The 27,767-nt window shown below is 38.4% G+C and overlaps 1 protein-coding gene across 5 annotated transcripts in view; it reads right to left on the bottom strand.

The window, feature by feature from the left end:
* Positions 1-27,767, bottom strand: part of St6gal2 (ST6 beta-galactoside alpha-2,6-sialyltransferase 2) — a 97,973-nt gene that overhangs the window by 7,309 nt on the left and 62,897 nt on the right. For 2 of the 5 annotated variants that reach the window (XM_063266832.1, XM_039083150.2), the window contains one exon: positions 5,610-5,913. In XM_063266832.1, coding sequence (XP_063122902.1) covers positions 5,642-5,913 — 272 coding nt within the window. In that variant the 3' untranslated portion in view covers positions 5,610-5,641. Of the gene's footprint in view, positions 1-215; positions 5,914-27,767 lie in introns of those variants that run through there. The other 3 variants (XM_006244260.5, XM_006244264.5, NM_001100888.1) reach the window with 2 other exon arrangements.

Raw genomic sequence — 27,767 nt, 5'->3', positions numbered from 1 at the left:
ACCAGGAAGAAAATATGATCTACACCTAAGCTGCCTCTGATTTCTGACTAAGCTCGATCCTTGGGAACTCTCTGGATGCCTGTGGTCACTCATGTTTCTCATCCTCTTTAAGGCTCAGTGTTCTTCAGTGCCTGAAATGTCTCCAGAAGGGTTGCATGGCTGCTCAATTATTTACATGTTCAATTTTTCCAGATTAAGACAGAGACACTTCTAGATAAATGAAAACATGTTTTATTTACAAATCTGTACACTGTGTACACATAAAAATATACAAAAACAAAATACAAAATATTCAAGTGTTAAAATGTTTACAAACACTTTTAAAATGTGCTTCTTGGAAAACCTCAAGCCATCAATCAGTTTAAAGAGAACACATATAGTTTTAAAAATTATCATACAAAAAAATTCCCAAAGCTTTTAAAAAATTTCACTGGTTTCCAGTGGAAAGATTCTATATGTATTTATCTAGAGTATAACAGGGTGTGTGTTGTAAACTTAAGTTTTAATGCTACTGTTGTACTTATTTTGTTGAAATTTATTTTCCAGAGAATCAACAAAGATTTCTTCCCTTAATCTTATAAAAGCCATGGGCAATCAACAAACTCTTCAAAATTCAGAGCTATATCATGCTTCTGACTAAACACTACACTAGAGTAATGGTTCTGTGAATGGTACCTTTCATTATTCTGGTTGTTTTTTTGTTAATGTGGCCAAGATATATAGAATATGAGTGTTTCTGTAGTGAGGGCGGGAGAAATACTAATTTTTAACAGAAGGACATAAAACATTTGCTTCCTTCTCTTAAAAAAACTTAGTGTTTTAATAACTAAAATAAAATTTATTGTAAGGCTCTAATTATAAAGATGAATGAAAAGATAATAAAATCAACCATGTATGTAGATAAGTATATATATATACAATTATATAACTATCTACATGCACACTTTTATGTTAATAATAATTCTAACAGCAATATTAATTCTTAAATGTCACTACCCTAATCTTGTAGAGAATATGCTGTTTCTTTTCTTATTCAAGGCTCCATTCATTTAACAAAACTAGAACTTGGGCTTGCATTTTATTTTCTTGAGCTGCTAGAGAAAGGTTTCCCACTCACCAAGTATCTAAACGTACCAAGTGACAGAAAGGTGGAAAAATCTCACAATGGAATGTCCTGATATAAAAAGTGTGCTGAAATGCAGGCCTTGTTTACCTAACTTATTTACGTCTAAACAGAGCTGCCTTGATCAGTCATGTAGCCATGGAGTAATATATGACTATCAGAAGTCAAATAGAAATAGTGTGATGGGACAGGTCTGGAGACTACTCTACCTGTATCCTAAGAAAATGTGGTGAAACTTAATCAAGTTGCTGATGCATACCAAAGTCTTTTGTCATATCATAACTTGTAGAAGACTGATTCCACTTGATGCACCTGAATAGTGCCCAATCAATCCAGACTATATGAGTATGGCCAGCTAGAAACACAGTCTGAACTCTGTTCCAGCATACGTACTGGTTCACAGACAACAGAGTAAGCCAGGCTCTTTGAAAAAAATTAAAGACCACTGCAGCACTACTTTTGTTCAGATATATGGCTCTAGTGACAGAAGACTACTGGGAAGTGAGATTGGCTAAAAAGCCAAGAGGTCAAGACACAGCAAAGTGCCATTTTAAATCAAAGCACCTTGAGCTCAGAACTGCTGGACAGCAAACCATGACAGGGACTGTCAGAAATGGGCTGGGATGGAGATATCTCAGAAGCCCACGACAGCTCCTTGTAAAAAAAATGACATCTGGGACCCTGGGAAGCAGGAGACCCAAGTGCATGCTGTGTGTTCTCATCTTCGAAGCAGTGTAATAACTACACAATTCTTAACTTGCAAAGAAAATTTGAAGAAATTATTAGAAAATGAAATAGAGCCAACATTGGGACCCTGAGAAAGGTAAAAGTTATTGAATTATGAGATAAAGTTTTGCACAACATTTGAGAGTGGTTCCTGAACAAGTGAGTATAGAATACATAAAATTATATATTAGTAAAACTGATTCAAAACACTGGGACTCTGAGAAGAGTCATTGTGTGCAATGTGCAGAAGCAGAAAGCTAGCAGAACTGCTAAGTTAAGGGTTAACTTGATTCTTTCTGGCCACTGCCTGGCAGCTTTGCCTATGTCATTTATCAATAGAGTTTCACAGAAAAATGCAAGCAGCTAACCTCGGAGCTCTGGACTTTGAAGTATAATAAGTCAAAAGTTAAAGTTTAAAAATGATAATAATGATTATTATTTCGGCCATAGGCCTCGGATTAGGGGAAGCTTGAAACTTTGGGGAAAAATTGTAATTCTTAATTCCTTGTGGGATGTGGTTATTCTTTTGAATTTGATTTGGCAATGACTATATAATGTCTTTTTTCTACCTGCTTTTGGAGAATCAATAAAAGACTAGGGCAAGAGAAAGGCTAGAGAGTATGGGAGGTGAGTATGTGTGAGCATGTGAAGAGCAAATGGAGAGTGAATGAAGAGAGAGTAAAGTATGCATGAGATGTGTGTGTGTGTGTGTGTGCATGCGTGCATATGTATGTGTGTGTGTGTGTGTGTGTGTGTGTGTGTGTGAGAGAGAGAGAGAGAGAGGTGGGGGAAGGAGGGAGGGAGGGAGGGAAGGAGGGAGAGAGAAAGAGAGACTTTAAGCCGTGAAAAATTGTCTATCAGTTTGTATCTGAAAAGTCGTCTGTTTTTATTTATTATTCACCTTCTAGACATCCCTGCTTCCAGCTGAGAATTCTGATCCTGTGTCAAGGCTGGATGCCAACACAGAACAAGGTAGACAGAGACACAGTAATTCAGTTGTACTCAAGCCCCAAATTTGCCCATTAAAGCACATCTTGTATGCTTACATGCAACTTGTGTTTGACCACCACATGTCTTTCCAGAATCTGCAACACAGGATGTGGTTGGCATAGTCAAGCACATGGGCTTATTATTCCATGGAGTTGTCTGTAGTTAAGCATGTTCATTACACATTATCTCCTGCCTTGTGTGAACAGCTAGAGATACAAGTTAGAAAGAATCTTGGAGTGGCTGAATTGTCATTATAACTCTAGTGTCTTTGTAATAGGAACAACAATAATGTGATATTTTTTCAAAACACAAAGGACTGTGATATCTGTCAGTCCTCAGGGTGGAGCAAGCAGCACTGGGTACTACTGGTGGCACCGTGAGGATCTTATCAGAGTCCTTTCACAGAAGAGGTCAGACAGTTCTGGACGAGCCAGAGCCAGAGTCAGGAAGAAATGAGGTGGGAGGATGGTTAGTATTGCTATTCCACGGGTACTATGGGTTCATTTGAGGATAGTAAATGTGGTGTTGAACTTTTTAATCAATGTCTGGCAAATATTGCCAGTTGGAACCCATTTTGTTAACACAAGAAGCAAGTACCATATTAGCCATCATTGTGCAAGCATCTGCTAAGCTATTTAAACAAGAGTGCCTAGCCAACAGCATATTAATATGTGCACCATATTTACTGAATATTTAAAAGAGTCTGATTTCCACAAGTCTTTAGGGCCATAATAAATTAAAAAAATAATTAAATCTCTTTTATGCTCTTCAATCTTCTTGTAACCCATGTAAAACTGAGAGAAGCCTTTTAAAAGTACATTTGTGGCAACAGAATGTTTTTTAATAACCTTTAATGTGTTTTGTGGAGCTTTTGAATTTGAATATTTATACTGACCTCAATAAGTTATTCTCTAACCAAATTCTCAGGCCACCGAAAGACACTGTCATGGGTAATAAGTATGTCTTGTAAGTGAATCCCCTTCAAAACTATAAAAAATCTTGCTGGTTATGATCATTTAAAACAGCAAAAGATGAGAGATCTAGAAAGCTCCAAAGACTCCAGGAGAAAATGCTCATCTCACAGGAGCAATGCCTCCTCGAGTTACAAAGATGATTAAGCATGTCGGTATGGTGACAAGGCTGAGCTTTCATGAAATTACATAGTTTGACCAGGCTGAGTAGAAGATGACACTCAGAATGGGCTGTCAGCAGATAGCTCATAACTGAAATCTCCACCTATCTTCTCTGCTGTAGCAAGCCACTATGTCTTTTGCAGTTCTGCTTCAGCTCTGCAGGGGGCAATACCCCAACAGAAACTGGTGATCTCTGAAAACCTTGCTTCCTCAGGAAGTAATCATTAGCACATTCTGGAACAAAGTTACAGTTAAACATTTTTTTTTCCTACAATACTTTGATAGCCACACATTTTGCAGGGGGGGGTAGGCTGGTACATTTAATTAAACTGATATTATCATTTCCAAAATGACTTAACTGTGAGTTGCTTTGATTTGATATTTAAATAACAATCTAGCCTGTTTAATTATGGAATTCTAAAGTGCTTATCTTCCACTATTCTCTTAGAAACACAAACAAAAAACCCCCACAAAAAGATGTGTTAATGACAGGAAACTCGTTTAAAAAACTGAACACAGGTACACACTGGCAAGAATATTTTCTCCTGACTCTGCATCTGTCAAACATAGATTCACCTTGTTAAAAACAATTCTGTGGTTCCATCACAGTCTTAACATAAAACTTACCTGCAAAAACAAAGATGGATTCCTAGCTGTTTATGCTTAGAACGGGCAACACTCAGAACATGAGAGTCAAGTTTCTAATAATTGAGAAAAGCCTACAAGAGCTTCCTATAGAACTCACAGAGAAGTGTGCATCCCAAGCAGCTCAGAGGGCATGCTTCAAAGCCATTCTTTAGAGTTTGAAAGGAACAACTGTGGCCCTGGCTGACCTGCAGGGATGCAGTAACTGCGCAGCAGGTCACTGGCTATGTAAGAGCTGAAGAGTGATCTGAAGGCCAGAAATATAAAGTTGAAAATCCAGGGTAGTGACAGCTGATCACTCATGACCCTGTTCCGACCAACTATACTATGACCTGTGTGTGCTAAGTGTTGATGGTCAGGTATAGTATGTTGCGGGCAGACAACGTTCCTGTTCTTTGCTGCAAGCAGAAATTTCATTTGGCTTCTTAGATTGCTTGGTATGGATGATTTGTACTTTTCTAAGTGTGGCTTGGTTCTCATTTGTAACATTCAGAGAGCACTGGGAAGCAATACAGTGAAGCTGTTGTTGAAAATCACATCCCTGACAGGATCTATGTAGAAATGTAAAAGACAGCTGAGTGAGAATTCAGACATTCACCATAGATTACAAGATGCTTAATGAGAAATTAACGTATAAGTGATTGCTAGCTTACAGGACCTCAATTTGGATATTTCTAGACGGAAACCATATCATCAGTAGTATCATCCCAACTTGTGTCTGGAACCAACTGTGAGAAAGTGTCCCTGTTGTAGAGATTAACATGTTTAGAGGTATTATGTCCATGAGTAAAACTCTGTTTTCTATGTATCTTGTTTTGGCTTCTTTCTTGGCTGGTTTTAAAGTTCCATTTCTATATTCATAGCAGTAATAATTACCCAATGGCTTAGACTAGAAGGAGTTCTCATGGCCACTAAGTTACCATTAAAGACAACACATTGTCTAAATCTATCTTCAAGTATTTTTTTTGTGACTTTGAGGACAACAGTAGTACCTTATTGCACATCAGTTCCCAAGAGTTCCATTTTAAGTGTTTGTATTGTTGGGCCTGGTTACTGGGCACCGCAGAGTCTGGAAGCCTGGCAGGACCACCTTTCCCTTGTGGTGCAAATCTGCCTGGGTGCCTGTGTTAAGGCGCTGCACCAGTAGCTTTTCATAAAGCAATGGGTGGTAGGCTCCCAAGGTGCAGGCTGCGTCGTAGTACAGCTCATGGTAGTGGCAAAGTTCTGTCTGTCTGACAGATGGGATGTACTCATACACGTGCACCTCTTGGCACATGGACATCATGACGAGGATTCCTGAGAAGGAAAGAAATGAACATACAGTAAGTAACTCCAAGAAAGGGTAGATTTTTTTATTCATTTTTATTTACTTACTTATTTATTTTGGGCCTGATGTGGTTGTGACGGACAGGAATGGCTGTGGTGAGATACACATAGTTTACATTTGCAGTGCTACAGCTTCCGTTATGAATAATGGCTGATGGGCAAATGACTATATAAAGATACAATACTGCATGTACCCATTCACTTATTCAGTTATTGCTGCAGACCTAAAACTGACACACAAAAATCAAACTGAATAGAGGGGGACTTGCTCCAATGTGTGACTCATAGCATCCAGATTGCTCTCTTGATTTAAAGTCAACAAATGTATCCCCTATGGACTGTGATGGCACATAACAAAAGGCATAAAATATGATTATGAAAGCTTATTAGAAATTGAACATGAACTATTCTTCAGATAGCCCTACAATGAAACAGCTCTATGCAATGGTATTAAGATGTAGACTTTAAGATTAATTTTAACCAAGTTATGTTTTCCAGTTGGATCTGATGTTATACACTTACAGTCTGGGCTAGTTTTGAGCAAGAAGACTGCTTGAGCACAGGATTTTGAGACAACCTTGTATAATACAGGAGTATAGTAAGAGACAAAACAGGCTGGCTTAAAACAATGATGAATAAGATATAAATCTCATGAAAGCTGTCATAACTGATCCTAAATGATGTTGTTGCTCCTCATTTTGGCTAGTTTCTTTCTTTCTTTCTTCCTTCCTTCCTTCCCTCCTTCCTTCCTTCCTTCCTTTCTGTCTTTCTGTCTTTCTTTCTTTCCCATGACCATCATAAGGTTTTTGAGATAGGATATCAATATGTGTTGAAGATTGACCTTGAACTTGAGAACCTCCTGCCCCAGCTGCTGAAATTCTGGAGTTAAAAGTATGTGAATCTGAGTCCTGTCAACTTGAAATTTTAATGAAAGTGTACTTAATCTATTATCAGAAAATGATAGTCTTACTTACTATGAACAAAATATAAAGTCATGCTGCTTCTGTTACATCTAATTTGTTCTTCGGACTGTCATATTTTCCAAAAGTTAATCAAATACAGGCCACAGAAATTTAAAACCAAGGCTAGAAGTAGCCTCTGAAAGAGTCTGGGTTTGTCCTCACCACCAGAAATAAAAGTAATCCCAAATATAAAAAAAATCTTTATGAGAATGGCTAAAGAAAGTAATGAAGGAATCTGCTTCTGTCAAGAGGGATCTAGAAGCTCATGCTGACATGGTTTTCTAGTAGACAAGATGTATGGGGACAAGAAAGCTATCCACTTACAAATAATTGAGTCCTTTGTTCCTTGTCAAATTGGCACCTCTCTGCTTTTTCCAATCTCTGCAGGTGAATTCTTCCCATCTTCCAAGTCTATAGCACTGGAGACGTGGGGGTTCTCTAGTCTAGCTGTGATCTTACTTCTGCATCAGTTACTTTCTACTTGTTATCCAAGCATTTGCATGTTGTACTAGAATGTCTTCTCATTAGTGATTAACACCCAAACAGCACTTCATATTTTAGAATTTATTTATGGATTTGCTTAGAAATCTTCAGAAAGAAATGTCTGTATTGAAAACATATAGACCTATTTTCTTAACATTTCCTACAAGATGCAGTATAAGGGCTATCTATATAGCATATATTATATTAGTAGTTAAGAGAAATCTAGAGATGATTAAAATATATGGGGAGAATTACAGATTTCATGCAAATAATATACCATTTTATATCCAGGACTTGCGTTCCTATGTTTTGGTGTCCAGGGTATCCTGTAAACTCTTGAACAGATATTGAGGGACATTCTTGCTGACACTTTCATAGTTTCATTCGTATGAGGGCACCTTATAATCCAGCAGCTAGTCACCATACCATTGGTCTTTAAATTTGCATGTGTGTGTGTGTGTGTGTGTGTGTGTGTGTGTGTGTGTGTATGTATGTTCATGTGACTCCAGGTGCTTTCACAGGTTATGGGTATTGAATTCCCTAGAGTTGACGTTACGTGTGGTAGGGAGCTTCCAGTTGTGAGTGCTAAGAATTAAAGTTGGGTCCTTTAGAAAAGCAGTTCATGTTCTTAACCACTAAGCTATCTCTCTAGCTCCATGTCTTTTATTCTTAAACAGGATAGCTCTTGTAAAATAATATTATGATGGATTAATACACATGGGATGCTGAGCCCATGTATACTAATATAGCGTAAGTAACAGATACATCTGGCAGAGTGATCTGTAGATTGTGCTTTAAAGATCAAGGTGCTCAGTGGAAGGGGAAGCCCTTGGTCCTGCTAAGACTGAAACCCCAGTGAACTAGATTGTTGGGGGGAGGATGGCAATGGGGGAAGGATGGGGAGGGGAACACCCATAATGAAGGGGAGGGGGAGGGATTAGGGGGATGTTTGCCCGGAAACCTGGGAAAGGGAATAACACTCGAAATGTATATAAGAAATACTCAAGTTAATAATAATAATAAAAAAAAGATCAAGGTGCTTTAAGATACAAATCTGTGAAAAAATGGCTGTTAAGGGTCTCTGAGTTCTGCATGTAAAAAGGGAATACTTTGTGTTGGCAGCTAGGTGAGAATTGAACAGGTACCCCACCCAAGTAGAAATGACTACAGGTGCTTTCTATAGACATTCCTTCTGTTGCTTTGGTCAGGAAGAGATTAAACAGACAACTTTTACTAGAGAGTATTCTAAAGAAAACATCATTCTTTTTGCTACCTGGCTGCTACATTTTAATTCTTATCTATATTAAACATGGAGTAAATATTTTGTTCTTAGCCTAAGCAAAAACTTATATTTTTAATAATATTGTTGTACAGTTTTAGTACATTCTCATATATTCTCATTATGTCTGAAAATACCTTCAAGATCCCCCAGAAACAGAAAAACCAGTCAATTTTTTCAAAACTGCCAAACTAAAGGTAGATGGAGGTTATGCCAGTGTGGGTATCTGCCCTGAGTTACCTGCACAATCTCTTCTGAATTCTGCCAATTAAGAAATTTAACAAAAAGCTTTTCCATTTCATTCTGCATTCTAATGTGAACTTGTGGCTTCCTGGAACTATGAACATAGCCCAGAGTATCCTACAGTTAAAGTAATTACCAGTCTTCCCATTGTGTGTTTGTGTGTGTGTGTGTGTGTTTGTGTGTGTGTGTGTGTGTGTGTGTGTGTGTGTGTGTGTGTGTGTAGGAGTCAGCCAAACTATGGATATTGTAACTACTGTGGAAATATTTTCAAGGAGAAAGGTATAACCAACAGTGCACCAGATACATGTGAAAGGAGGGCTGAAAGACTTAATGTCCAAAAAAAAAGATTATTTCTTAACACCTTAATAATTTAGTCATCACAGATTTTCTTTTTCTTTTCCTTCTTTCCTTTCTTTCAGACTTTTAACATTTTAAGGCCATTGTTAATAGCTAAACTTAGATTCCAGAATCAGTCATAAGATAAATACTGAAAATAATCATAACATGTTTAAATTCATACCTCATCTCCCAAAATTACTAGTACACAACAAAAATCAGAAGCCTGAAGAATATACTTCTTTCCAGTTTGCAGACAGAATGAGTAAGATATCAATGATGGAAGATAGCTCTACGTGGATGAAAGAATGTGTGTTGGGACAGGGCATTGTGATAAGCGCGGAAGAGAAGTAGGGCAGAAACAAAGGACAAAGTCTTTTGAATACAGTTGGAGACCCCATCAATTAATACCCAAATGCATAAGGGCAGGTACCATGCAAATCATTAAAACTTCAGAGAAATGCCTTTAAACAAACTAAAAGGCTCAAATTTACACGCAAAGTTAGGGCTAAGGTCATTTGTAGAATGGCTTAGAAAAGTGTTTAGAAACATTACTAAAGCTCAAAACACACATTGCACCTCACACAATAATAGTAGGAGATTTCAACACCCCACTCTCATCAATGGACAGGTCATAGAAACAGAAATTAAACAGAGACTTAGACAGACTAAGAAAAGTCATGAACCAAATGGACTTAACAGATATTTATAGAACATTCTATCCTAAAGCAAAAGGATATACATTCTTCTCAGCTCCTCATGGTACGTTCTCCAAAATTGACCATAAAATTGGTCAAAAAACGGGCCTGAACAAGTACAGAAAGATAGAAATAATCCCATGCGTGCTATCAGACCATCATGGCTTAAAGCTGGTTTTCAATAACAATAAGGGAAGAACGCCCACATATACGTGGAAGTTGAACAATGCTCTACTCAACGATAACCTGGTCAAGGAAGAAATAAAGAAAGAAATTAACGACTTCTTAGAATCTAATGAAAATGAAGGTACAACATACCCAAACTTAGGGAACACAATGAAAGCTGTGCTAAGAGGAAAACTCAAAGCTCTGAGCCTGCAGAAAGAAACAGGAGAGAGCATATGTCAGCAGCTTGACAGCACACCTAAAAGCTCTAGAACAAAAAGAAGCAGATACACCCAGGAGGAGTAGAAGGCAGGAAATAATCAAACTCAGAGCTGAAATCAACCAAGTAGAATCAAAAAGGACCATAGAAAGAATCAACAAAACCAAAAGTTGGTTCTTTGAGAAAATCAACAAGATAGATAAACCCTTAGCCAGACTAACGAGAGGACACAGAGAGTGTGTCCAAATTAAAAATATCAGAAATGAAAAGGGAGACATAACTACAGAATCAGAGGAAATTCAAAAAATCATCAGATCTTACTATAAAAGCCTATATTCAACAAAACTTGAAAATCTGCAGGAAATGGAAAATTTCCTAGACAGATACCAGGTACCGAAGTTAAATCAGGAACAGATAAATCATTTAAACAACCCCATAACTCCTAACAAAATAGAAGCAGTGATTAAAGGTCTCCCAACCAAAAAGAGCCCAGGTCCAGATGGGTTTAGTGCAGAATTCTATCAGACCTTCATAGAAGACCTCATACCAATACTATCCAAACTATTCCACAAAATTGAAACAGATGAAGCACTACCGAATTCCTTCTATGAAGCCACAATTACTCTTATACCTAAACCACACAAAGACCCAACAAAGAAAGAGAACTTCAGACCAATTTCCCTTATGAATATCGATGCAAAAATACTCAATAAAATTCTAGCAAACGGAATCCAAGAGCACATCAAAACAATCATCCACCATGATCAAGTAGGCTTCATCCCAGGCATGCAGGGATGTTTTAATATACAGAAAACTATCAACCTGATCCATTATATAAACACACTGAAAGAACAAAACCACATGATCATTTCATTAGATGCTGAGAAAGCATTTGACAAAATTCAACACCCTTTCATGATAAAAGTCCTGGAAAGAGTAGGAATTCAAGGCCCATACCTAAACATAGTAAAAGCCATATACAGCAAACCAGTTGCTAACATTAAACTAAATGGAGAGAAACTTGAAGCAATCCCACTAAAATCAGGGACTAGACAAGACTGCCCACTCTCTCCCTACTTTTTCAATATAGTTCTTGAAGTTCTACCCAGAGCAATCAGACAACAAAAGGAGATCAAGGGGATACAGATTGGAAAAGAAGTCAATATATCACTCTTTTGCAGATGATATGATAGTATATTTAAGTGATCCCAAAAGTTCTGCCAGAGAACTACTAAAGCTGATAAACAACTTCAGCAAAGTGGGTGGGTATAAAATTAACTCAAATAAATCAGTAGCCTTCCTCTACACAAAAGAGAAACAAGACAAGAAAGAAATTAGGGAAACGACACCCTTCATAATAGTCCCAAATAATATAAAGTACCTTGGTGTGACTTTAACCGAGCAAGTAAAAGATCTGTACAATAAGAACTTCAAGACTCTGAAGAAAGAAATTGAAGAAGACCTCAGAAGATGGAAAGATCTCCCATGCTCATGGATTGGCAGGATTAATATAGTAAAAATGGCCATTTTACCAAAAGCGATCTACAGATTCAATGCAATCCCCATCAAAATACCAATCCAATTCTTCAAAGAGTTAGACAGAACAATTTGCAAATTCATCTGGAGTAACAAAACACCCAGTTTAGGTAAAGCTATCCTCAACAATAAAAGGACTTTGGGGGAATCACTATCCCTGAACTCAAGCAGTATTACAGAGCAATAGTGATAAAAACTGTATGGTATTGGTACAGAGACAGACAGATAGACCAATGGAATTGAATTGAAAACCCAGAAATGAACCCACACACCTATGGTCACTTGATTTTTGACCAAGGAGCCAAAATTATCCAATGGAAAAAAAGATAGCATTTTTAGCAAATGGTGCTGGTTCAACTGGAGGTCAACATGTAGAAGAATGCAGATCGATCCATGCTTATCACCCTGTACAAAGCTTAAGTCCAAGTGGATCAAGACCTCCACATCAAACCAGATACACTCAAACCAATAGAAGAAAAAGTGGGGAAGCATCTTGAACACATGGGCAATGGAGAAAATTTCCTGAACAAAACACCAATGGATTATGCTCTAAGATCAAGAATCAAAAAATGGGACCTCATAAAACTGCAAAGCTTCTGTAAGGAAAAGGACACTGTGGTTAGGACAAAACGGCAACCAACAGATTGGGAAAAGATCTTTACCAATCCTACAACAGATAGAGGGCTTATATCCAAAATATACAAAGAACTCGAGAAGTTAGACTGCAGGGAGACAAATAACCCTATTAAAAATGGGGTTCGGAGCTAAACATAGAATTCACAGCTGAGGAATGCCGAATGGCTGAGAAACACCTAAAGAAATGTTCAACATCTTTAGTCATAAGGGAAATGCAAATCAAAACAACCCTGAGATTTCACCTCATACCAGTGAGAACCACTAAGATCAAAAACTCAGGTGACAGCAAATGCTGGGGAGGATGTGGAGAAAGAGGAATACTCCTCCATTGCTGGTGGGATTGCAGACTGATACAACCATTCTGGAAATCAGTCTGGAGGTTCCTCAGAAAATTGGACATAGAATACCCGAGGACCCAGCTATACCTCTCTTGGGCATATACCCAAAAGATGCCCCAACATATAAAAAAGACACGTGCTCCAATATGTTCCTAGTAGCCTTATTTATAATAGCCAGAAGCTGGAAAGAACCCAGATGCCCTTCAACAGAGGAATGGATACAGAAAATGTGGTACATCTACACAATGGAATATTACTCAGCTATCAAAAACAACGAGTTTATGAAATTCATAGGCAAATGGTTGGAACTGGAAAATATCATCCTGAGTGAGGTAACCCAATCACAGAAAAACAAACATGGTATGTACTCATTGATAAGTGGCTATTAGCCCAAATGCTTGGATTACCCCAGATACATAGAACACCTGAAACTCAAGACGGATGATCAAAATGTGAATGCTTCACTCCTTCCTTAAAAACGGAACAAGAGACCCGCGGATCCCGGCCCGCAGCAGCTCTCTGCTCCCAGACCCGGTGAGTGAGAGACCCAACCGCCTGGTCAGGTGGGCACTCCTGAGGCTGCAGAGCAGAAGAGACCACCAACACTGCTCACCCCTGCCCACATCCCTGGCCCAAGAGGAAACTGTATAAGGCCTCTGGGCTCCCGTGGGGGTGGGCCCAGGAGCGGCAGGACTTCTGCGCCTGAGACACCACCGGATCCTGAAAGAAACAGACCGGATAAACAGTTCTCTGCACCCAAATCCCGTGAGAGGGAGAGCTAAACCTTCAGAGAGGCAGACAAGCCTGGGAAACCAGAAGAGACTGCTCCCTGCACACACATCTCGGACGCCAGAGGAAAAAGCCAAAGACCATCTGGAACCCTGGTGCACTGAAGCTCCCGGAAGGGGCGGCACAGGTCTTCCTGGTTGCTGCCGCTGCAGAGAGCCCCTGGGCAGCACCCCACGAGCGAACCTGAGCCTCGGGACCACAGGTAAGACCAAATTTTCTGCTGCAAGAAAGCTGCCTGGTGAACTCAAGACACAGGCCCACAGGAACAGCTGAAGACCTGTAGAGAGGAAAAACTACACGCCCGAAAGCAGAACACACTGTCCCCATAACTGACGGAAAGAGAGGAAAACAGGTCTACAGCACTCCGGACACACAGGCTTATAGGTCAGTCTACCCACTGTCAGAAATAGCAGAACAAAGTAACACTAGAGATAATCTGATGGCGAGAGGCAAGCGCAGGAACCCAAGCAACAGAAACCAAGACTGCATGCCATCATCGGAGCCCAATTCTCCCACCAAAACAAACATGGAATATCCAAACACACCAGAAAAGCAAGATCTAGTTTCAAAATCATATTTGATCATGATGCTGGAGGACTTCAAGAAAGACATGAACACACTTAGGGAAACACAGGAAATCATTAATAAACAAGTAGAAGCCTACAAAGAGGAATGGCAAAAATCCCTGAAAGAATTCCAGGAAAACACAATCAAACAGATGAAGGAATTAAAAATGGAAATAGAAGCAATCAAGAAAGAACACATGGAAACAACCCTGGATATAGAAAACCAAAAGAAGAGACAAGGAGCTGTAGATACAAGCTTCACCAACAGAATACAAGAGATGGAAGAGAGAATCTCAGGAGCAGAAGATTCCATACAAATCATTGACTCAACTGTCAAAGATAATGTAAAGCGGAAAAAGCTACTGGTCCAAAACATACAGGAAATCCAGGACTCAATGAGAAGATCAAACCTAAGGATAATAGGTATAGAAGAGAGTGAAGACTCCCAGCTCAAAGGACCAGTAAATATCTTCAACAAAATCATAGAAGAAAACTTCCCTAACCTAAAAAAAGAGATACCCATAGGCATACAAGAAGCCTACAGAACTCCAAATAGATTGGACCAGAAAAGAAACACCTCCCGTCACATAATTGTCAAAACACCAAACGCACAAAATAAAGAAAGAATATTAAAAGCAGTAAGGGAAAAAGGTCAAGTAACATATAAAGGGAGACCTATCAGAATCACACCAGACTTCTCGCCAGAAAATATGAAGGCCAGAAGATCCTGGACTGATGTCATACAGACCCTAAGAGAACACAAATGCCAGCGCAGGTTACTGTATCCAGCAAAACTCTCAATTAACATTGATGGAGAAACCAAGATATTCCATGACAAAACCAAATTTACACAATATCTTTCTACAAATCCAGCACTACAAAGGATAATAAATGGTAAAGCCCAACATAAGGAGGCAAGCTATACCCTAGAAGAAGCAAGAAACTAATCGTCTTGGCAACAAAACAAAGAGAATGAAAGCACACAAACATAACCTTACATCCAAATATGAATATAACGGGAAGCAATAATCACTATTCCTTAATATCTCTCAATATCAATGGCCTCAACTCCCCAATAAAAAGACATAGATTAACAAACTGGATACGCAACGAGGACCCTGCATTCTGCTGCCTACAGGAAACACACCTCAGAGACAAAGACAGACACTACCTCAGAGTGAAAGGCTGGAAAACAACTTTCCAAGCAAATGGTCAGAAGAAGCAAGCTGGAGTAGCCATTCTAATATCAAATAAAATCAATTTCCAACTAAAAGTCATCAAAAAAGATAAGGAAGGACACTTCATATTCATCAAAGGAAAGATCCACCAAGATGAACTCTCAATCCTAAATATCTATGCCCCAAATACAAGGGCACCTACATACATAAAAGAAACCTTACTAAAGCTCAAAACACACATTGCACCTCACACAATAATAGTGGGAGATTTTAACACCCCACTCTCATCAATGGACAGATCATGGAAACAGAAATTAAACAGTGATGTCGACAGACTAAGAGAAGTCATGAGCCAAATGGACTTAACGGATATTTATAGAACATTCTATCCTAAAGCAAAAGGATATACCTTCTTCTCAGCTCCTCATGGTACTTTCTCCAAAATTGACCATATAATTGGTCAAAAAACGGGCCTCAACAGGTACAAAAAGATAGAAATAATCCCATGCGTGCTATCAGACCACCACGGCCTAAAACTGGTCTTCAATAACAATAAGGGAAGAATGCCCACATATACGTGGAAATTGAACAATGCTCTACTCAATGATAACCTGGTCAAGGAAGAAATAAAGAAAGAAATTAAAAACTTTTTAGAATTTAATGAAAATGAGGATACAACATACTCAAACTTATGGGACACAATGAAAGCTGTGCTAAGAGGAAAACTCATACCGCTGAGTGCCTGCAGAAAGAAACAGGAAAGAGCATATGTCAGCAGCTTGACAGCACACCTAAAAGCTCTAGAACAAAAAGAAACAAATACACCCAGGAGGAGTAGAAGGCAGGAAATAATCAAACTCAGAGCTGAAATCAACCAAGTAGAAACAAAAAGGGCCATAGAAAGAATCAACAGGACCAAAAGTTGGTTCTTTGAGAAAATCAACAAGATAGATAAACCCTTAGCCAGACTAACGAGAGGACACAGAGAGTGCGTCCAAATTAACAAAATCAGAAATGAAAAGGGAGACATAACTACAGATTCAGAGGAAATTCAAAAAATCATCAGATCTTACTATAAAAACCTATATTCAACAAAATTTGAAAATCTTCAGGAAATGGACAATTTCCTAGACAGATACCAGGTATCAAAGTTAAATCAGGAACAGATAAACCAGTTAAACAACCCCATAACTCCTAAGGAAATAGAAGCAGTCATTAAAGGTCTCCCAACCAAAAAGAGCCCAGGTCCAGATGGGTTTAGTGCAGAATTCTATCAAACCTTCATAGAAGACCTCATACCAATATTATCCAAACTATTCCACAAAATTGAAACAGATGGAGCCCTACCAAATTCCTTCTACGAAGCTACAATTACTCTTATACCTAAACCACACAAAGACACAACAAAGAAAGAGAACTTCAGACCAATTTCCCTTATGAATATCGATGCAAAAATACTCAATAAAATTCTGGCAAACCGAATTCAAGAGCACATCAAAACAATCATCCACCATGATCAAGTAGGCTTCATCCCAGGCATGCAGGGATGGTTTAATATACGGAAAACCATCAACGTGATCCATTATATAAACAAACTGAAAGAACAGAACCACATGATCATTTCATTAGATGCTGAGAAAGCATTTGACAAAATTCAACACCCCTTCATGATAAAAGTCCTGGAAAGAATAGGAATTCAAGGCCCATACCTAAACATAGTAAAAGCCATATACAGCAAACCAGTTGCTAACATTAAACTAAATGGAGAGAAACTTGAAGCAATCCCACTAAAATCAGGGACTAGACAAGGCTGCCCACTCTCTCCCTACTTATTCAATATAGTTCTTGAAGTTCTAGCCAGAGCAATCAGACAACAAAAGGAGATCAAAGGGATACAGATCGGAAAAGAAGAGGTCAAAATATCACTATTTGCAGATGATATGATAGTATATTTAAGTGATCCCAAAAGTTCCACCAGAGAACTACTAAAGCTGATAAACAACTTCAGCAAAGTGGCTGGGTATAAAATTAACTCAAATAAATCAGTTGCCTTCCTCTATACAAAAGAGAAACAAGCCGAGAAAGAAATTAGGGAAACGACACCCTTCATAATAGACCCAAATAATATAAAGTACCTCGGTGTGACTTTAACCAAGCAAGTAAAAGATCTGTACAATAAGAACTTCAAGACACTGAAGAAAGAAATTGAAGAAGACCTCAGAAGATGGAAAGATCTCCCATGCTCATGGATTGGCAGGATTAATATAGTAAAAATGGCCATTTTACCAAAAGCGATCTACAGATTCAATGCAATCCCCATCAAAATACCAATCCAATTCTTCAAAGAGTTAGACAGAACAATCTGCAAATTCATCTGGAATAACAAAAAACCCAGGATAGCTAAAACTATCCTCAACAATAAAAGGACTTCAGGGGGAATCACTATCCCTGAACTCAAGCAGTATTACAGAGCAATAGTGATAAAAACTGCATGGTATTGGTACAGAGACAGACAGATAGACCAATGGAATAGAATTGAAGACCCAGAAATGAACCCACACACCTATGGTCACTTGATTTTTGACAAAGGAGCCAAAACCATCCATTGGAAAAAAGATAGCATTTTCAGCAAATGGTGCTGGTTCAACTGGAGGGCAACATGTAGAAGAATGCAGATCGATCCATGCTTATCACCCTGTACAAAGCTTAAGTCCAAGTGGATCAAGGACCTCCACATCAAACCAGACACACTCAAACTAATAGAAGAAAAACTAGGGAAGCATCTGGAACACATGGGCACTGGAAAAAATTTCCTGAACAAAACACCAATGGCTTATGCTCTAAGATCAAGAATTGACAAATGGGATCTCATAAAACTGCAAAGCTTCTGTAAGGCAAAGGACACTGTGGTTAGGACAAAACGGCAACCAACAGATTGGGAAAAGATCTTTACCAACCCTACAACAGATAGAGGCCTTATATCCAAAATATACAAAGAACTCAAGAAGTTAGACCGCAGGGAAACAAATAACCCTATTAAAAAATGGGGTTCAGAGCTAAACAAAGAATTCACAGCTGAGGAATGCCGAATGGCTGAGAAACACCTAAAGAAATGTTCAACATCTTTAGTCATAAGGGAAATGCAAATCAAAACAACCCTGAGATTTCACCTCACACCAGTGCGATTGGCTAAGATCAAAAACTCAGGTGACAGCAGATGCTGGCGAGGATGTGGAGAAAGAGGAACACTCCTCCATTGTTGGTGGGATTGCAGACTGGTAAAACCATTCTGGAAATCAGTCTGGAGGTTCCTCAGAAAATTGGACATTGAACTGCCTGAGGATCCAGCTATACCTCTCTTGGGCATATACCCAAAAGATGCCTCTACATATAAAAGAGACACGTGCTCCACTATGTTCATCGCAGCCTTATTTATAATAGCCAGAAAATGGAAAGAACCCAGATGCCCTTCAACAGAGGAATGGATACAGAAAATGTGGTACATCTACACAATGGAATATTACTCAGCTATCAAAAACAACGAGTTTATGAAATTCGTAGGCAAATGGTTGGAACTGGAAAATATCATCCTGAGTGAACTAACCCAATCACAGAAAGACATACATGGTATGCACTCATTGATAAGTGGCTATTAGCCCAAATGCTTGAATTACCCTAGATCCCTAGAACAAAGGAAACTCAAGACGGATGATCAAAATGTGAATGCTTCACTCCTTCTTTAAATGAGGAAAAAGAATACCCTTGGCAGGGAAGGGAGAGGCAAAGATTAAAACAGAGACTGAAGGAACACCCATTCAGAGCCTGTCCCACATTTGGCCCATACATATACAGCCACCCAATTGGACTAGATGGATGAAGCAAAGAAGTGCAGACCGACAGGAGCCGGATGTAGATTGCTCCTGAGAGACACAGCCAGAATACAGCAAATACAGAGGCGAATGCCAGCAGCAAACCACTGAACTGAGAATAGGTCCCCTATTGAAGGAATCAGAGAAAGAACTGGAAGAGCTTGAAGGGGCTCGAGACCCCAAAAGTACAACAATGCCAAGCAACCAGAGCCTCCAGGGACTAAGCCACTACCTAAAGACTATACATGGACTGACCCTGGACTCTGACCCCATAGGTAGCAATGAATATACTAGTAAGAGCACCAGTGGAAGGGGAAGCCCTGGGTCCTGCTAAGACTGAACCCCCAGTGAACTAGTCTATGGGGGGAGGGCGGCAATGGTGGGAGGGTTGGGAGGGGAACACCCATAAGGAAGGGGAGGGGGGAGGGGGATGTTTGCCCGGAAACCGGGAAAGGGAATAACACTCGAAATGTATATAAGAAATACTCAAGTTAATAAAAAAAAATAAAAAAAAAAAAAAAAAAAAAACGGAACAAGAATACCCTTGGCAGGGAATAGAGAGGCAAAGATTAAAACAGAGACAGAAGGAACACCCATTCAGAGCCTGTGACACATGTGGCCCATACATATACAGCCACCCAATTAGACAAGATGGATGAAGCAAAGAAGTGCAGGCAGACAGGGGCCAGATGTAGATCTCTCCTGAGAGATACAGCCAGAGTACAGGAAATACAGAGGTGAATGCCAACAGCAAACCACTGAACGGAGAAAATGCTCCTGTTTAAGGAATCAGAGAAAGGACTAGAAGGGCTGGAAGGGGCTCAAGACCCCATATGAACAACAATGCCCCCGGAGCTTCCAGGGACTAGGCCACTACCTAAAGACTATACATGGACTGACCGTGGGCTCCAACCTTATAGGTAGCAATGAATATCCTAGTAAGATCACCAGTGGAAGGGGAATCCCTTGTTCCTGCTAAGACTGAACCCCCAGTGAACGTGGTTGTTGGGGGGAGGGCGGCAATGGGGGGAGGATGAGGTGGGGAACACCCAAAAAGAAGGTGAGGGGGAGGGGCTAGGGAGATGTTGGCCGGGAAACTGGGAAAGGGAATAACACTCGAAATGTAAATAAGAAATACTCAAGTTAATAAAAAAGAAAAGAAAAGTGTTTCAATATTACACTGAGAAAAATATTTGATTTTCCTTGGAGAACCTCTTGGTAGTTAGTACTGTGATGACTTAAGCATCTGCAAATGATATCATAGCAACAGCCCTGGGCTCCTTTGACTTCTGATTTACTAGAGTAAGTTACGTTGTCACTCACACAACTCTACAGCTAATGATTCAAAAGGGAACACACAAAATATACAAACAAAATCAACAAAAGAAAAGCTCATTGAAATTGAGGCACAAGCTTCTGTCACCTTCCTCCAGGAAGTTACACAGGATACTCTTCACTCTCCCAGCAACAAGTGTGACAGCTGAGGACTGAAAGCATCCTCCTGAAATTTCTCTATTTAGAAACTCATTCTTTGTTTGATGGTGACAGAATTAGCAAATTATAAAGGTTGAGTCTTCATTAATGGTAACAGTGTCTTTTAATATGCAGCATAAAAGAAGATCTATTCCTATTATCATGTGAGGATCTAGGCAGAAAGGGAGCTGTCCCTTGGAAATTAACCATCCAGACCCTTGATCCTGAACTTCTTATCTTTCAGAACTATGACAGAGACACTTCCTGTTGCCTAGGGAACAGACACTTTTTTTCTGTTACAACAAGATGATTTGACAGAGGTAGCAATGCATCTAGAATGCTAACTAGGGAAAGCATGTTAGATGCTTGGCATTCAGAGATTTGCTGGAGTGGGTCACCACAGGTCTTTGCTTGATTTGTTCCAAAATTACAAACTTACCGAAGGAAAGGAAGAGTTACCCATAACCAGCTCAGGGTCACAAGATCAGTAGGTAGTTCACTACCCTAAACTCAAGTCCTAGGTTGAAGGCAAAAATAAACAGGCACACCTTGTTGGACCAGTTTTTGAGTACAGATAACATAAATACTAAATTCAACTATAACTTTGTAACTATTTCCCTACACCAGACCTACATCAGAATTTCCTATTTGTTTATGCTAAAAATGTTATTCATTTTCTTGTCCTTGCATTTTTCTGATAATTAGATAAATGTAAAAATAACTGCAGAGCAAAACAAAACAACAACAAAACAACAAAACAGAACCCAAGTTCTCTAGTTTGGCTAGTATTACATAATTCTGTACACATAATTCTGAGGCTAATTACTTAAAGACTATTTCTATTAAATAATGTTGTTTACCAACAACCAAACTTTAGCTTTCTTTATAACTCACAGAAGTCCTACTGGTTTCAACTTGGAACTAGACAAAGACAAGTATCTAAATGTTATTTTTTTTTATGAATTTTCCAAAGCTAATCAAATGAGCATGTGGCCAGCTGCTTGAAATCTTAAAAAATTCAGCTAATGTTCTTTTTTAATACAGCCAAGTTTATTTTTCAGACAACTCCTTATAAGGGATTCATCTGAGCCAATAATATTAGTATCTAGGAAGTTATGACTAAAGCAGCATTCATTTGCCAAACTGTACGGTTTTTAATATTGCATATAGCAATGAAATTATCAAACAACTGAAAAAGCATTGTAATCACTCTTAATAAAATGGCATGTTATGTGACTTAGCATGATAAGCAGATGAACATTTATTTGCTTTGAAAGCTGAACCAAAGGCAAAGTAGACACTATATTCATATCATATCAAGCTCTGAAATAATAAGGTACTATCTATGAAGCCTAATGGGCATGATACATTCCACATGATTCACTAAAAAATGAGGCAGCCTCATGGGCATGCATAAATACATTTGACACACTATGGGAGTTAAAACGTGTGATAGCCATGCATAAATGCAAGACAAACACTAGAAGAGTTGGTCAGCACAATGGGCATGCGTACATGAATGCATGTGTAGTACATAAGGGGAACTCAGGTAACCACTTAACAGAAAGCAGAATGTGATTTGACAAAAATTATGCTTCATTCACTTGGCAGAATATTTAATATTGGCGAACTCTTGTTATAAACATCTTTTCAAATAGTAAAATGAGCTATTGGTGTAAAGTGGCAAAATAAGTAACAGCAAACAACTTAAGTCACTTTTAGTTAACACTTCTCCATGAACGTCATTAGGAATTTCTATTTATGCCCAACAGGACAAGGGATACACAGTGTACCAAAATATGACAGGCTAAAGGAAATCTTGAACCTGTTTTGTGAGTCTGTCCATATATTCAGTCGTGAAAGAGAGAACTTAACAGGCATATTTCTGATTCCTTCAAGAAAATAAATGATTTTAAAAGCTAATATACAGGATATAGTTACAATTAAAAGTCATTAGAAACATGATGTGTATAATAAGAGAGTAATTTAAAATGCATCTACAACATCAAAAATATAATACATGCAAGAACATTTGAAGGCCAATTTTTAGTTCATTTATGTCATTTGATTCATAGAATGCAAAAGGACTTAATTGGCTTGTTATTTTTGCATCAGTACTCTCAGTTTGAACAGAATATCTGAAAACTAGATCCTAAAATTAAATATAAAATAAGAAAGAAAATTATGAATTATTTTCAGCATGCAATTCTTATGTATGTTCTAAATAGCCTGAAATTATAATGGTTGCCTCTATAAATTTTAGAAGTATTACTTACAATATTATCAGTAGAAGTTGCCATTGGAAATGGAATGATGATGGTTTATACAATAAAATATTGGCAATAAGATATTACTTTGAATTTTCTAAGTATCACTTACAATAACATCAGTAGAGGCTGCCTTTGAAAAAAAATGGATGGAATGTTAGTGATTTATATAAGAAAATTTGCAGCAATATATTTCAAACCATCTCAGTGTCTGGCATGTTAGACTCCTGGCCATGTAGTACCTGCTAAGATGAAGGAGGGTGGCATTTCCTGAATTGCTATACGTATACTATACGTATACCACCAGCAGTGAGCCAGGCCTTATGACTTTCAGTGAGTTCATCCACTCTTTATAGAAATAATTAACCTCATGTGGTCAAGCAGATGCTGTAGGAGCCCAATAAAGCATTCTCTACTCAAATAGGCTCCAGAAAAATTAATGACTTCATGTCCAATTACAAGATGCAATTACTAGTATCTAAGTCAGAATGAAATAGAGAAATGCTGACTAAAATACTATCTGAAGAAATGGTTTCTTTTGGGTTCTAAATGGTCCTGCTTGCATTACCTAATTAATAGCATTGTGTAGCTAAGCAGATGTAAAAGTATTTTTACAGCTTCTCTGGGGATCAGTACTCACACTATATCTCCAGAGTACATTCTGGTGTACCCTGTGGCAGATGCAGACTGATCAAAAATGCAACTTGGTGACTTTTGGAAATGAGTAGCTCACAGTGGTCACCTAACCAAAAGGTATGGGGTTTAAGAAAATAGCTTAAAGGAAAGAAAAAAAAGTCACATATAGAAATATTTTAAATATATATTGCTAGATAATTAGGACAATGTTTCATTGACATAATTGCTCCATGATATCAAGGACTCTGAAACAACAAAAATAATCAACAATAAGAGAAGGCATGAATCCTCAAATCAAGACTGAATAAAAAATAAAAAGCTAGTAGGACAAAAAAGGGCCCATGATCAGGCAAAAGAATCAGAGTCACCCACACTCCCACTGTTTGGAGTGTAACAAAAAACCCAAGCTAAAGAGCCATTGCATGTATGCAAAGGGTCTGGTGTGCACCAGGCAGGCTCAGTGGTCTCTGTAAACTCCTATGAGCCCTACTTAGTTAATTGATTCTGCAGTCCACGTTCACCTGGTGTCTCCAGTACTTCTGGCTCCTACAATTCTTTCTCTCCTATGCTAGGTCTTATCAAATCTAGTAATGCGGAGTTTGTTCGAGATCACTGGGGAGACTGCTTTTTTTTTGAAGAGAAAGAGAAGCAAGGATCTGGAGGAGAGGAGAGAGATGTTTTGGAGAAGGGGAGAGAACAGAAGCTGCAATTACAATGCATTGTATAAAAAAAGAATAAACCTCCAAAAAAAAAAAAACAAAAACAAACAAAAAATCAGGCAAAAATTATGGTATGTAACTAACTCTAAGCCCTATGAAACATCAAAGGAAGTGAAAGGTTACTTTTACCTTGGCATTTAACAAGGAAGTAGTCTATTTCTGTTAGGGAGTATGGCATTATTTCACCTCTAACAAATCTTCACATGAACAGCCAAGTTACAGCTAAGTATTACTACCATTAAGAAGTTCTTAGCCACATGAAAACGTTATTACAAAGGCTTGTTAATGGATTAAAAAATGGGGTTAAGAATTAGCAAATTAGGTCCCTGATTTTATTCTGGTCTTTGTAGATTTCAAGATTATAATTGCAAAGCAACACAGGAGGAGGTGAGCATCCTGCAGGAGATATACATTACAATGATGATGGTCCAGAAGTTAAGAGATCTATGCCCCACCCACTCATTTTCTCAGGAAATCGTGAATGTGTGCTGGCACGTGAGAGCTCAATGGGGACACATTCGTCATATTTGGATGTGGTACAGGCATGAACTATAATATATAAAAAAAAATCAGGAAGGTGGTGCTAGGAAGAATGAGGAGAATTAATTGGTATTTTTCGAAATGTTTAAACATTAGTTGATGTTATTTACCACCTTTTATAGAATTAAAAAATTTATAGGAGATTCTTTACAACTATAAAAAGCTGCCTAACATCTGTACTTTGAGCACTCAGGATTCTGAAGCAGACCTCTTATCAAGACCTCAATCCAAAACCTTTGCCCAGCAAAGCTAATTAACACACCTTACACCAATTTCTTTAAGTTTAATGAAAGTGTTCAGCTTATAGCTATGTGAGAACAAATAATATCTCCAGAATTCTTTTGACTTACATACTCATGAAATGGAATTTTGGGACAATAAATGTGTTTGTTTTGGCATCAGCGAGGCAATTTAGTGTTTGCTGGCACCAAGGCTGATAAGATTGATTCCCAGGATACACATGGTGGAAAGATAGAATCAACTCCTGCAAATTGTCCTTTGTCTTGTACATATGTGGTGTGGGATATACATGCAAACACACAGACACACACAGACACTCAAACACACACACACACACACACACACACACACACACACACGCACGCACACAATTTTAAAAGTTAAGCCTTTCACTTACTTTTAAATAATAACTATGCAATCAAGTCCAAATGGATGGAGTTATTTAAAAATGTTTTCAAAGGTAATTTTCAGGTATTAGTATGTAATTTGATTTAATTTTTAATGATTAACTGTAATAAATATTCATATTTTAAATAACGACTCTTCAAAATATTTTGGCAGGCAGGGTTGCCAATTTCTAACATGGCTCTGATGTTTAAAATGCAAGAAACATAATATTAAAGTACTCTCCAAAATGTCAGAGGGCTAACAACATTATAGATATAAAAACTTTAATAAGTATTTTATTAATATTAATGAATAAAATATAACTTAATTCATTCTATATGAATATGCATTTACATTAAAATTATAAATCTTTACACATGTCCTCTAATTCATTTCTTCTTATCATTTAAAGATTCATTATTTTTATTTATATGTGTGTTTGCCTGTGTGAGTTTATGTGAACTGCCTTCAGGAGCCTCTGGAGGTAGACAGTAAGTTGGAGCAGGATTAGAGGGTGGGACATCTGGCATAGAGAGGGGAACCCTGGGGAAATGTCAGGAGGATTTGGCACCAGGACTCAGAGAAAGTCAGACTTACAAAACTAATGAGAGGTAACTAGGCAGGCTGCAGAACTTGGATTAGTATAAATTGGTTAATATTCAGTTAAGAGCTAATTGTGGAGCCTCATTGTCATTTTTTTGGGAACTTAGGTGAACATAGAAAAAGCCTAAATGGTTACAAGACCCTCTATAGTACCTTGTAACCTTCTTGAAGCAACCTGCTCCTCCTCTTTCATCTCAAGTTATAGTTATGTTCATCTCTACACACTAACCTAGATGATATTGCTCCCCATTTCACTGTACTACAAACACCAGGAAGTGTTTCCTTCTGCTTCACCCAGCAGAGTACTAGACAGGAATATAGTGCAAGGTAAAGAGGGCTTGCCTTGGGTTACCTCTGCATGAGGACCTCCTTGCTGACCAGCTCCCAAGCACAGTGATAAGTACATACTAAAACATTCTAACCCACTTTGTGCTTGTGAAATGTGTTTTGTTCAGGAGTTGATGCTTATAGCCTTAGAGATGACAGATGTTGATAAATCAAGCTGACACTTCAGCAAGACTTTAGAGCAGGAAAAGGGCATTTGGAGTATACTTTTCTTCACAGCAACTGTATTTCTCCCTGCTTTCATGGAGCATTGGTTAATATAATCCATGAGGGCAAAGGGAGCATGACTAGGAATAGGGGGATGGTTCAGAAGCCATGTGGGTATGTATAGTGAAGGACCACACCAGGACAGGCTATCTGAAGGCAGATCAACTTTACTTAGAGTAATTCAAGGCTTATAAAATTGTGGGGGAAAGGGTAGGCAACTCCAGGATCAGTAAAGCCCTCATTGACTGAGGGTTTACAGTTTGGAAATTAGCATGGAGAAACATTTCAGTAAACTCAGGTGCTAGCTGAACAGGTTCCCATTAGGGAAAAGGAAACTAATCCTGTAATCTTACTAAGACTATCTGACATTTTCAATTAGAAGCATGTGGGGTTGCATAGAATTCTCCAGACAAGATCAGAGAAAGAGAAGCCCCACTAATGAAGGCAGTCTCCCATATTGTCCCGAGCCTAGAAGTTTCTGGTCATAGTAGACGTCAATCTTAATTAGAAGAGATTTCCCACAGCCATAAAACAAAATACCTAACTCATTGATTTCACAGAAAGTTCTAATGAAAAACGAAGTGAGATGTGGTTAACATCGTTCTACAGCTATTTGAAAACATCAAATAACTGAACAGAATAACTCCATTTCATCCATCTTAAAGAGGAAGTACAAAGTCAACCACAGGATGTGAGTGCCCAGAGGGCACTGCTAAAGTAACCAGGTTGCTATTATTGCTTATAGTGGTGAGAATCTCACATTTTTCAATATGGTGAGGTTTAGAGGCAGCAAGTGTGTCTAATGCAACAGATGTCCTCTAGGGCAGCCTTATCTCCATGCACATAGCACAGTTTGCCCCCTGGGAACCCAATGTTTCTTTATCAATTTGCTGCATTTTATATTGCAAAACTTAGCAATGCTCTGTGACAATAAAAACACACCAATCAGGACTGTGTAATATAGCACCCACCAGGAGGATGCCACAACTGAGCACATGAAACATAAGGTCTTAGAAACAGATGTGATTTGCTATTAACTTATAATTAATGTAAAAAGGCTAACAGATGATACACTGTACAAGACAGTGATAGAAAATAGCAGTTGTAAG

The sequence above is a fragment of the Rattus norvegicus genome, chromosome 9 (assembly GCF_036323735.1).
Source record: "Rattus norvegicus strain BN/NHsdMcwi chromosome 9, GRCr8, whole genome shotgun sequence".
NCBI lineage: Eukaryota > Metazoa > Chordata > Mammalia > Rodentia > Muridae > Rattus > Rattus norvegicus.
The sequence above is the reverse complement of the archived record's forward strand: the minus strand, read 5'-3'. Positions and strand labels throughout refer to the sequence as shown.